General features: G+C 47.7%; 1 protein-coding gene across 9 annotated transcripts in view; it reads right to left on the bottom strand.

The window, feature by feature from the left end:
• The window catches only part of TEAD1 (TEA domain transcription factor 1), a 270028-nt gene that overhangs the window by 177852 nt on the left and 79328 nt on the right, over positions 1–12848 (bottom strand). For all 9 annotated transcript variants that reach the window (XM_043580691.1, XM_043580692.1, XM_043580696.1 and 6 more), the window contains one exon: positions 4839–5094. In XM_043580691.1, coding sequence (XP_043436626.1) covers positions 4839–4995 — 157 coding nt within the window. In that variant the 5' untranslated portion in view covers positions 4996–5094. The remainder of the gene's footprint in view (positions 1–4838; positions 5095–12848) is intronic.

Here is a 12848-nt window from a genome sequence, read left to right as displayed (position 1 = left end):
TACAGGCACAGGCCACTTTCCTGGTCTTGAAAGGGGATGTTCCTGCATTTTCCCAACCAGCTCTCGAAACCAGGAGGACCACAGATTTTAGTCTCTGCCTAACCGACCAATGCTCACCCATTCTGACATCCCCTGCTGTCACCTCACTACAAGTGCCCCCCTCCCTTTTCTGTCAGTGCCTTTGTGAAGTAGGCACGGGCCCCTTCCATGTCCAGTGCTCCCCCAGCTGGCAGGGTTCAGCTTGAACAACTGGAGAGGACTGGCCCACAGGGGTCTTCAAACTTCTGTCGTCCTCACAGTTCTTCTCTCCAGGACTAACCAGTAGGTCTGGCATCCCAGCAAGAAAGGGGCCATCCATGGAGCTGTCCCTAGGTGAGGACCCCCAAGACATTTGCTCATAAAAGGAGAAAACCATTGCCTAGCAATTGCTCTGTCCAGGCCGCCTGTAGGATCCCAGGGCACCAGAATCTTCCAGACAGCTTCCTGGCCACCATCATGGCCAGCCTTGTGATCTAGGATCCTCCCTGCTGCGTTATTTGAGAAGCTTTCCTCCTGCCAGCATTGGGCCAGGTGCCCTGGACGTTGGTGGCCAAGAACAGGCTTCAAAAGGCTAAGTGGAAGGTGACCATCTTCAAAGGGTCCTCAGACTTCCCAGAAAGCTCTGGCACACAGCCCTGACCTCAGGTCAGTGTTTCCTGCACATGAACTTGTGACGGCTCCGTGAGGGCAGGGACCGTGTCTGTCTGGTTCACTGCTGTATCCCTGACAACCCCCGGCACCCGGCTGGAATACAGGCGGCGCTCAATACTGATCTGTTGAATTAACACATAATGACCTCCACCAAGCAAGGAATGAAAGCACGTGAAAAGAGCCCAGGTCTGGGGGTCAGACAGACCTGGATTTGAAACCTTCTGGCTATACCATTTACATTAGTCATGTGCTTTCTCGTCGACACAGTGGGGATCAGAATATCCACCTCAAAATGTCATTGGGAGCAGTAGATGGAAAGCGTATGGAAGCCTAGCCTAGCTCATGGCAGACAGCACTTTTCGTTTTCCGTTCACAAACACTTCCATAGCGCTCACCGGATGCCAGACATCGTCCAAACGTGGCAGGGGGAATCCCAGATCACAATTAGTTTGTTTAAGTCTTGTAACAGTCCCACAAAGTAGGATCCATTTAAATCCCTTTTGCAGTGGTGGAAACGAAGGCACCAGAAGGAAAAGCAACTTGCCCAAAGTCTGATATCTAGAAGAGGCAGGGCCAAGCCTCCTATCAATTCCAAAGTCCAAAATTTTAAGTGCTGCACTCTTCGGTCTCTAAAGCAATCAGTGGAGGAATGTTAGCTGCTGTCCCTACCCTGGTTTGATTATAGGAGATAACGGGACCACAGTGCTAGACTAGGGTTTTCAGCTGCAAAACAAACACATCTGGGTATCCCTGTGGTTCACGGCTTTGTTTTAAAAACTAATGGCCTGTTCCCGTGAAATCTAATCTCAGACCAGTTTGCTGATCAAAACCTTCTCTCCCATTGTGTCCTCTTGCTATCTCCTCTCCAACTATCTACCAGAAAAAGAGACACTCAGCTACATAAAAATAGGAAACACACAGAGAGAGAGAGAGAGAGAGTGAGCTTGCAGAGAGGCCTCAATCTCCTAACTATCCCTAAGGACAGGTGCCCACACAGAGGGGCCCAAGGCAGAAAAGTAGTCTGTCCACGTGGAGGCCAATCACATCAAGTCTCAGCTTCCCCACAGACCCGGGCAGCAGAGGGAGAATCAAGCCATCTCTTCTAATGGCCCAAACCTCCTAATAAAGAAAGCTTTCCATTTTGCCCCTCTATAAGACTGCATTTGCCCTATTGCCGACCACGGAGGAAATGTCATTACCAAAATAAATCAGCGCTGCACTTGACCTTCCTTCTCAAATGGCTCAGTATTAGTGACATCACAATGCACTCTACAAATGCTCAGAAATATTGGAAAACCCCCCTCAAGTCAAAAACACCTGGTATTTCACTAAAAAGCATTAGATTATTTTGATTTTATTCCACGGAATCTAAAATGCTTTCAATGTTTTCATTTTCAAAATGCTCAGAAGAAAAAGAACGCTCTTAGGACCTTAGGACACTTCGACTCTGGGTCTGGTTTGTGCCTGGTTCATGTATGGTAAGATGGGGAACAAGCCAGAAGCCAGGGAACAGTACCTCTGGCCCCACACTGCTCACTGACACAATCCACAATCCCCGAGTGGCAGGGCCCTCACTGTGGAGGTTCCCACGTCTAACTTCTCTTACCCTCAAAGTCACAGGGGAATCAGCAGCAGCCCTCCTGAGGGATGTCGTCTCCACCTCTTGAGTCCCTGCTAACTCCATGTGTCGCTTTCAAATTACCAGTCAGAGCACCACCCCTCCATGCTGGCCACCGAGAGGGGGTTGAGGGCATGGCTTCAAGACCACCGCAGCAAATGCATTTCCTGCACCCCCCCATCCGGACACGTGACCCCGCAGCAGTTGTAATTCCTAATGCTGCTTGCTCGAAAGACCTCCCCATTTTAAATCAGCTTGGTCGCTACTAACACAGTAAGTCGGTGGAATGTTGGTTTAAGGAAAGAAAGAATCCATACATCAAGAACAAGTGCTCTCATACTGATCACTCTTACTGAGGTACAAAGTCCCGGCATCACCAAACGTACAAGTCTCGGGGACCCATAGACATCAACCACTTTAATTGACTCTTTTTCCTTTCCACGGGGGAGAAAACGGAGATTCAGGCAGAAGGCAAATCTGTCCGCGGGTGGTAAAGGACTCCAATCCAAAACTTCTTGGTTATTTTTCCATATTCAGCCCAGTGCCTCGGACACCCCATGACCACCAACAAGAGCACTTAACACACGCATTTCCACAAAAAAATTGTTTCTGTGATGGTGTTATAGGCAGACTGGTTAAATCTACCAATGCTGCTACCTAAAAAGTAAAACCAACAGAGAAGAAAACACAATCGGGAGTAGACAAAATTAACTTTTGCTCTGAATTAAGTTCTCGGCCGCAAACCTAAAGCACAAGCACCTTTCCAGTATCCTCTGTGAGAAGAGAAGGGTAGTAGTTCCTACCCACCAGGATGTGCGATACTCGGCCGGTATTTTAGAGAACAACAATTTCTGGACTAACAAACTGGAGTTGTACAACGGAGAGCAGCCTGAAGCCGCCTTCACAACTAGTAATAAAATCAGCTTCAAAGGAGGCGGAAGGATTAAAGTACTTTCCTCTGCCTTTAAAATGGGGGGCGGGGGTGCATTTTTAGGTATGAAGACAAGACCCTGCAAGCATATCCCCAGGCTGAGGAAGGGTAGCCCAGGAAAGACACACACACACACACACACACACACACACACACACACACGCGCACACACAGAGAGAAAACAGACAGTCCTGAAACTTTCTACCCACAGCAGCTGATATGTTTCACCCTGAGTCCATTTCACCAATGGACACAAAGAAGCTTCTCTGGCTACAAAGGATCACAGGAGAGCATAAAACAAATGAAGGCTTGGGCTCTCTCCCATGTGTGTGTGACACTGACAGGCTGGAGACTCCAAGGCTGCAGAAAGCAAAATTTCCCTTGTTTCCATTACATCATCCAAGTTGGAGAAGGGGAGGGCAGGGAACACAGCTGGTAGCAGCTGCACCACCATCTGCCTTCTCCTTAGCCGCGTGTGCTAGTTTGAGCAGCAGCCTCCTACGGCCCCAGATAGACGAGGCGCAGGATTAAAGGTACAACACCCTATTATGGAAGAGCTTTCAAATTATTTAGAAATAAATCACTTCCATGATAAGTTAACAACCTCAGGTAGGCTGCTGGGCCAGTTCTCTTGGAGGTTCGGCGATTTGATTGCGTCTCTTTAGACTCTTTAGACTCTTCAGCACAAGCTCTGTCAACTCAACGTGCCCAATTAGACAGGCAGAACGTGCAGGCAACCACCTGCCATCTGCTTCCCAAAAGGTGAGCAAGCACAGGTCTGCAGCTGGAAGCACTCAGGGAAGGACCAGGGAACATTCAACCCCAGCACACAAGCCCCAGACTAGTGGATGGGTGCTTGCCGCGGCCCTTGGCACCCCAAGCCATTTGGTTAACCAGTCTTCCCTTCGCAGGCACTCCTGAAGTTTCCTTCAAAACGCACTGCTAAGCGTCCCCTTGCGGAAGGGGAGGCTGGTGAGAGCCTGGGGGCTAACACCTTGTCTGGCCATTCAACTGCAAACTGGCAACACAGCGGTTAAGATTGTGGTCTGAAGGTCTGAGCAAGCCACATACATGTCTGACTGGCCTATGCAGGGTTGTGCTTAAAAAACAAAAATGCCAGCTTTTAAAAATGAGTAGATTTCATGTATCAACATCTATATTGCTAGCTCTTCCTGGGGGGAGGGAGTGTGGGGGGCGGGAATCAAGAGATCTGGTAGCACCAAGTCCCGTTTCCACGTGACACCAGTCAATTACCGGGAGCTAATACGCGGCAGGCTTCCGTGAGACTGGCCACGTGCTCCTAAGAACTAGCCCCGACACATGGGGGTCTGTGCATGTCACTGCGACTGTGCTCCAACCTGGACCTTGAGAGCTTTTGTTATAATGCTGCTGAGCACGTAGAAGGACAAGAAAACCCCAGAGAATGATTTCCCGACGGCCCTTTATGGACTCTTCTGGTTAGCTGAGATTTAGTCCCTTGATGGCCAACTAAAATCCACAAAGATCATCGAACCCAAGCCAGTGAATGGATCTCAGGACGAGGCTAGCGACAATCGTCCCTTATTACAAAAGCACATCGTAGCATTCCAGACCACTTACCATACATCTTGCCTTCGTCTGATAAGATGATTTTCCTCCTCCCACATGGCGGATAGATAGCCAAGGCTTCCTGAAAGCTCTGCTCAATGTCAGGGCTCCAGACCCCTTCCGCATCATTGTCAATCGGCTTATCTGCAGAGTCGCTCATCCTTTCCATGTTTTCGGCAGGGCTCTCACTGCCGCTCCAGCTGCTGGGCTCAATTTTGGCGGTTGGATTTTCCAAGCCGGAGCCTGGAGCCTTTTCAAGAAAATAAACCTAAGAGAGAAATGAAAAGATAGCATAAGGACGAGGTAATGACCAACATACTGCTCTCACTAGTTCTATTACCCGTTCTTCAGTCACTGGCTTTGCTCGAAAAATAAGTCCTAGCGGAGAATACGGAATCCAGGGGTCCAGGCGGCTTTTGTTCTTTATGGATCATGTTAAACACTCATACGCAAACGCGATGGCAGGCAGAAACTGGATAGTCTTCACAGATGTGAGAACAGTACTCACTCGGAGTTACAAGTTCACAGCGAATCCTGCAAAAACCTCTGACTGAATGCCTCCAATCTACCAGGAGCACTTTACTCAAGGATAATCCAATGTCCACGGCAAAACCAGTGGTTCAAAAGGAAATAAAGTAAAGCAAAAGATGTCTGCCTCACTGCGGCAAGTGGCACGAGAACTCAAAAATGTCAAATCAGCCCAGTCGGTGTGTCACTGAGATCGCCAGAATGCAAGACGGTGGCAGGAGGGAGGAAGGAGGAGATTACTGTTATCCTAAATACTCATTCCACTAAAACCAATGCCAACTGCCCTGAATCTGCTTCTGTACAGCATTTCTCTGCGGGGCCTTTGCCCTATACGCTCAGCTCACTTGGCCGCTCTCAGCTTCTAGACTGTAACCCTGCAGCAGGGACCAAGACGCCCCTGCCCTCGCCTCCCCTGCGACCTCGACAAGTGGCCTGCGCATTTGCAGAAATGTTTTTACACCTACACGGGGCACTTCATCTGGTAGCCTGCTTGGAATTTCTGATCACATGAGAACCGCAGGGAGTCTTTTCATTTATTCTTCTGTAGCACTGAAGATTACAGAAGCACCAGAAATTTTTCTCAAAGATTTATTCCCCTTAAATTATGCATGTAACCTATGGTCATAATGGGATAAGCTTTCCAAACAAATGTCAAACCGGCACAAACACCAATGTGAAAATGATCTAATCCAGTACCCCCTGCCGTCTGCACACTAACATATCGATATTCCTTTGTCGAAGAGGCATCAGATCATTAATTCAAAGGCTTCCCCAAAAGGGGAGAAGAAATGCGCCTGGGGATGGATCGAAGAAGGGAGGCACAGGACCGGAGCAGGGACAGCTCGGTGTGACCACCATCCCATCCACCTCCACACCTCAAGTCCACACGATATTACAACAGAGGCGGCCAGAAGGGCAGCAGATGCCGGCGGCCCCACCAGGCGCAGGGGACCTGTTCGGCGTTCTGGGGCAGTCCCCTGAGAGCAAGCAACCTATCTTCTTTCCTTCTCGCTCCCAACTGCACCCCCTCTCACCTGCCCTCCCCCAGCTGCGTAGATCAACAGATCCCAGGTGCAGAAACTCAGGGGCATGTGAACATGACACAATTAATGGTGTACCTGGTGGGTGCGTTTGGCTTCTTAGCCTGACAGCTTTTTGGACCTAGCAGCCCCTGGATAAAAGAAACCCTCAGGTTGTCTGCCTTTAAATGCTGCCATTGACCCATCACTCAAGGAGCTTGTCAGCAAAATATTTACCACGTCTTACCAACACGTGGGCATTAACACAGGACTTTAAAACCTGCCAAACGTTGAGGCATAAACTCTGCCACAAGAAAAGGTCTTGTGATTGACCTGCAGATGAACTCCATGATGCCTCCAGTGTGGGCTTTTCGAATTCTCAAATTATTATATTTTTTTTGGTTGGGATTTAGGAGTCTTACAAAACTCAGGCTGACCTGTACTACTCTACCCGACAGTCGCTTCCACCTCCAAAGCACTTTCTCGGAAGAAGTACGAGAATATGAGCAAACGTTTTGAGGTAGCGGCCAGCCCGCCTTCTCCTTCTCTACCTGACCCCAAAATAGAACAAAACAAAACAAAACAAAACGAACGGCACAAAAAAACACAGGCCAGTCCCTCTGGGCTCTGGGCAGCTCCCAGCAGTATGAATTCACTGTAGGGAGCCTCACCGTAGGATGAACGGGTGATGTGCCCAGCATGCAACCTCGATGGTGGAGGGATAGAATCCAGGACAGTGAGGGCCTGCTGAGGGACCGGGAGCGTGACTTGCCTAAGGAGAACACCACCGTGTGAGTGAGAGCCACAGAGTCTCCAGGCCAAAATACAGCGGCACCCCCTGATCCTATGCTTGACATCTTCTCTAACTCTTCCATCAGCTGGTCACGCGGTCTGCACTTGAACATCCCCAATGGCAAGGAACCCACTCCCTCCCCAATACCACTTCCTTTGTACTGGCCTGCTGAGATTCTTCCATCTGGGAGGCTAAAACCCAGTTAACGTCTACCTATTCATCCCCTGAGGGTCTATCCCTCAAGGGACAGAAATGGAGCAACCCTCCCCCCCTCCCAACAAACACCCATTGAGGTATGGCTGGAACAGCCCCCAGCCTCCAGATTACGTTCCAGACTAGGCATAATTCACATTGTCCCTCTGCCCAGCCCTCATAAATGCATCCCAGTTTGTCCACAACCCTTCATAAATGACACTCAGATTCATAAACCTATGATTCATAAAACCTCCAAGCTCCCAAGTGCTGCTCCTGAATTTCCTCTCTTGTGCAACTGGCTTCGGAGCTAAAAACGGGAGTTTATATTTATTCCTATTAAATTCCATTATTTTTACCCTTAGGGCATGGCTCAAAGCTGGTAAGATCTTTCTGAATCATAACCGTCAAGCTCAGTGTCCGTAGACATTGAACAACCTCTAAGAGTTGCCACATGGGAAGGGTGTAGACCCATTCTGTAGAAGTTCCAAAGAAGATTCTGGCTCAACATACGGAAAATTTTCCAGCTAGTTGAACTGTTCCACAAGGAGGGAAGTGCCGTAAAGACAGGCAGCACAGTCGGGCGGACAACCCCTTCAAGTTACCTCTAAAGCTAAAACTCCCTAGTCCTTGGTTAGGGCATGCAACATTAGCTAGCATTAACTGATCCATCCACTTAGTCAATACAGGCAGCGCTCTAAATGCTCTCAGGTTTTTATTCATTTACTGCAAAGGGAAGAACGCTGTGTCCAGGCTCTTGCAATTTGGTCAACCGGAGCTCAGCAGGATGGAATTACCTACTCTGGACAAGGGCCAGAACATAGCCCCTGAAGCTACCACATACATAATCCACAGAGTTCTACAGGCCCTTGGTTTTACAACCCAACTGTAAGATGAGGCCCTGTCTGGGCAGAGAGTTTCCGATCACAAGACTGGGGCTGGCTGAGAAAAGCTCCCGTACTGGATACCGAAATAACCATCCTGGCATTCTATCCCTCAGGTCCCTTCCAGCCCAGCTCAAAATCCACCTCATCCTGGAAGCGTGTGTCCGGTGGCTCTGCGAGTGTCAGTCACACATTAGGAATATCCTAAGCATGTGTGGAATCGGTAAACTACCACGCAATCTACGTGGCCCCTGAATGTATAGCAGCAAACGCCCGCTTATTAGCAACAACAAGCTCTAGTCAAATGAGTTGAGCAGAGAGTATCTGTGCCAGGGCTTACATCCTCACCGGCTCATACATCCTTTGAGCAAGGGAGTCAACTTTCACTCAACTCAGGAAATGAAGAAAAGCCCAGGATCGGGGGCTGGAGAGGGAACACGTGGTATTAAGACTCAACCTGACCTGGCTTGTAAACCTGGCTCATCCACCAGCCACAACACCCAGACTAAATTAGTTCATCTCGTAGAAGCTCAGGGTTTAACCTGCAAATGGACATAAATTTAAGTTCAATCCCAACACAGAAAAATCATGCAGGGGTAGAAGGACTCTACTCTCGCAGGACTGTTGTAGAGACTTAGGGGGATATATTGTGTACCATGTAGCCTCTGTGTGCCTCCGTTTCCATCACTAACACTTTTCTAAAAGCTCATTTTGTTCCTAGAAGTCTCCTTGGCCACGCTATAATAAATGTTACCTGGGACCTAAATATTCCTGTTAACTGCCCCAATAGCTACACTCCCTAAATGGATCATTCTTCCATAATTACCCACTGACACTTCAAGAAAGGTGATAGGATTACAGTGAAGTGATAGCATATATACAGTTAACCAATTCACATCTTAATCTAAAAGTCTGGGCAAAGAAAGGGGTGAGACAGTCTAACGCAGGTGCTTCTGACATTGACTCCATTCAAGGGACGTATTCACAAGGGTATGACCTAGGGCACAGTATTCTGTTGCTCCCTGTATCTTAATTTCTATGGGTCTCTCATAATGTAAGCACGTCACCCACTTACAGGTGATTTAAGAGCTCTTAAATAAAGGGGTTAGTTTTAAATAACCCTCCTGATTAATGAAACGCCACTGAACATGAGGGTCACAAAAATCCATACAGCTTCTGTTAGGCAATGTCTCAGTACTCTACGAGGCAACCAGAAAAGGGATGGATTGGGCATTACGACTCTATCTCCACCTGAGTAACCCAGGAACACAGGGCACTCGTCGACCCCCATGTACATCAGTTTCCGTCATTAACACTGAAGGCCAACTAAGGCCAACACAACACTACCTTGTGTTCCCATCGACTCTACCTATAATAAAACTTGGTAAGTTGATTTGTTATTGCACCCCAGCGATACTCCAATCTCCTTGAGGGCAGGGACTTTTACGCTCATCACGGGATCCCCAGTGCTAGCACAGTATGTGGAATAATGCTCAATGAAAGAATGAACCAACAACCGGATGACGTGAACATTCTTTGACATCAATATGAGTGAACTTATCACCCAAGCTTTCCACAAGAAGGGCGAGAGCTTTGGTCCCTTTCCCATCCCTCACCCTGATCTGGTCAAGGTTCTAAGGAGAAGAGTCCCAGAGAAAATCACCCAATTACGAAGATGTAAGAGAACAGACCTAAGACAGGCACGGTTGAGATAGACAAGAGTTGACTATCTAACCCAATTTATTAATTATTAATCACAATTACTGACAACCGACTGCCCTTCTGTGTTAAAGACACAAATACGGTTTGGGTCCTCTAGAAGGTAAACTCCTGCTTCGATGAACAAACATTATTTTGAGTGGAATGGAAATTTCTGAGATACAATATTTTACCCTCTCTCGTTCTCTTTTCTTCTGGCCCCTAGAGAAGATAGAACCAGACAATAGCAGCTATGAGAAAAGTCATAAGAGAGGCAAAGTGGCGAGGATGTGAAGGCCAGAAACCCAAGAGGTGGCCAACGAAGAAATCTGAAGAAATGAAAAATGGTAACAAAGCAAATTTGAGTGAGCGGGTGAATGAAAAAGAAACATTAAGGAGTGGCACTGAAAGGAATGCTAAGGAAGATTTCTATGAGCTCAGAAGAATGTGGACGTAGGCAAAGGTGAGAGCCATTTAAAGAAAGAGAATCACTCTTGGTCACTGTGATCTTAGTGACAGCCCAGATTTTCCTCATAAGAGAAAAGCTGCCCTCCAATAAAAGACTAGGAAAAAAAGATTCTTTACTTCCAAAGTGAACTGGTACCTCAAATCCAAATTCAACCTTCTCCCAATGAACCACGTTTCAAGCACAATGCCAGAAGCTCTGACCTACAGTATCTTATTATTTCATCACTGCCCTACTCCTATCGGGCATTATCTCCACCTTATGAGGTCCAGAGACCTAACTAAGTTGACTACAGTCCTATATTAATGAAAATCTGAATCCAGGAGTCATTTTGCCAGACACAGTGCACCTTCCCTGGGAATATCAGACTCAACTACACCCTCACTAGACAGTGAGCTGGAGGCTGGATTTCCAAGGGAGAGAATGTAGGCAGTGCCAAAGGCTCAGCCCTGTCTCCAACTGACACCTGCAAGCACAGTCTAATTAATTCCTAATGAGTAGTGATGATACTGACTCACCTCCCCAGGTAGTTGGTAGGAATGTCAGGCACTCATGATGGTTCATCACTTTGCATACGTAAGGTGGGACAAGTTACTAGTTTCCCATCATTGTAGACACTAGCCAAACCTGCCAACAAGTAGCCCGAGAAATGCAAGCGAAGCCTGACAGACTGGATTTTGGAGGCAACCTCCAGAGAAATGGAGCTGCAGAACGTTAAGTCCTTGTCTGAGCAGAACGTTCAGGAAATGACAACGCTAAGAACATAAAGCCATTAGCAGCCAGTGAGCCTTGGTGTCATAGACTTCAATTGCCAACAGATGCTAATTTCAGCAGGAAGGAGTGGATAATTACTCCTTCTCATTTGCAAACATCACTTCCATATCAACAGGATCCGTCAACAAGCCAATGCCTCATCACCAAGACCGCGATGCTGAGCACCCCACGGGAGGACTTTAGCATTACCCTCCTGAGTTTCTCTGATTAATTCTCCGGCTCCATCAGCCCCAAGTACCTGCCCAGGTGACAGTTCAAGAAAGGCTTCGATGGACTTCATGCCATGCAGCTCTGTATTACCAGCCTTTAGTGGCATCACCTTTCCCATCCCCTTAAGTAATCTGTTAGCCAGTGAGAACGGAAGTTCTTTTTTTTTCCAATATATGAAGTTTATTGTCAAATTGGTTTCCATACAACACCCAGTGCTCATCGCAAAAGGTGCCCTCCTCAATACCCATCACCCACCCCCCCCTCCCACCCCCCATCAACCCTCAGTTTGGAGAACGGAAATTCTTGCCTCTCCCTTTCTCCTCCCGCCACTACCAGTCAAACGAATCACTGCTCTGTTTCATCCCAAGACACCTTCAAAAGGAACTAGGCCACAGACCTAAAGCCAAGCAGTCTATCCAATCTGACCATTCCAAAGTGAAAACCTGACATCAAGGCAGTGCACTCATATGCGAGGCAGGAGCTGGATGGCATGGTCCACAGCCTGAGCCATGGGGCCCCAGGAGGTCGACTACTTAACACATTTCAAAGGCAGAAACAGAAGTTTCTTTCCTGCTTTAAGAGAAAAAAAAATGCCACAAGAGTTAGCTTTTAAGTAGCGCTCAGTGAGCATTCAAAAGGAAAATTCTTACGACCTTTCCCAGGGGTAACAGTCCAAGAAAACCCCAAAACTAACCCTTCAATTCCCGTAGGTCTGTAAAGTGAACATATATTTGAGGTGGACAGAGCAATCCCAGTGATTCTTTTTTTTTTAATTTTTTTATTACATTTATTTATTTTTGAGAGACAGAGTGAGACAGAGCGCGAGTAGGGGAGGGGCAGAGAGAGAAGGTGACACAGAATCCAAAGCAGGCTCAAGGCTCTGAGCTGTCAGCACAGAGCCCGATGCGCAGCTCGAACTCACAAACCGTGAGACCACGACCTGAGCCTAAGTGGAACACTTAACCGACTGAGCCACCCAGGCGCCCCCGCAACGATTCTTTAAAACAAAGAAAACAAACACCACAAAAAGAATATTCCTTAGTCACTAAGTTACAGATACTATTACGTTCTTAGTTGGTGAGGTTCACCATCAGATTACTGTGATGCCTTCTCGTTTTAAATGGCAATGAATAGAAATTAAAAAAAAAAAATCAAAAGGAGACAGTTTGTATTTTAAAAGAAACCAACACAGCAGGGAGGTACATACACTGTGCTTGGTCAAACCCGATGGCGAGCATTTCAAACGGCCCATCTCAGTCCCATACTAGGAAGAGTGCCTACAAATGAGCCTCGTACAAGCAGAGTGCTGTGCCCTGGGTGGCAAGTCTGTAGGTCACAACTGGGGTGTCACCCTTCTTACAAAAGGCCATGGGGACGCAGTGTTACACAGCTTGCTGCCAGCCAACTTAATGATATGTTGGCTCTGGGCTGACTGAGTCCCAACAGCTGACCTGCCCA

This window comes from Prionailurus bengalensis, chromosome D1 (assembly GCF_016509475.1).
Source record: "Prionailurus bengalensis isolate Pbe53 chromosome D1, Fcat_Pben_1.1_paternal_pri, whole genome shotgun sequence".
Classification (NCBI taxonomy): Eukaryota; Metazoa; Chordata; class Mammalia; order Carnivora; family Felidae; genus Prionailurus; species Prionailurus bengalensis.
The sequence above is the reverse complement of the archived record's forward strand: the minus strand, read 5'-3'. Positions and strand labels throughout refer to the sequence as shown.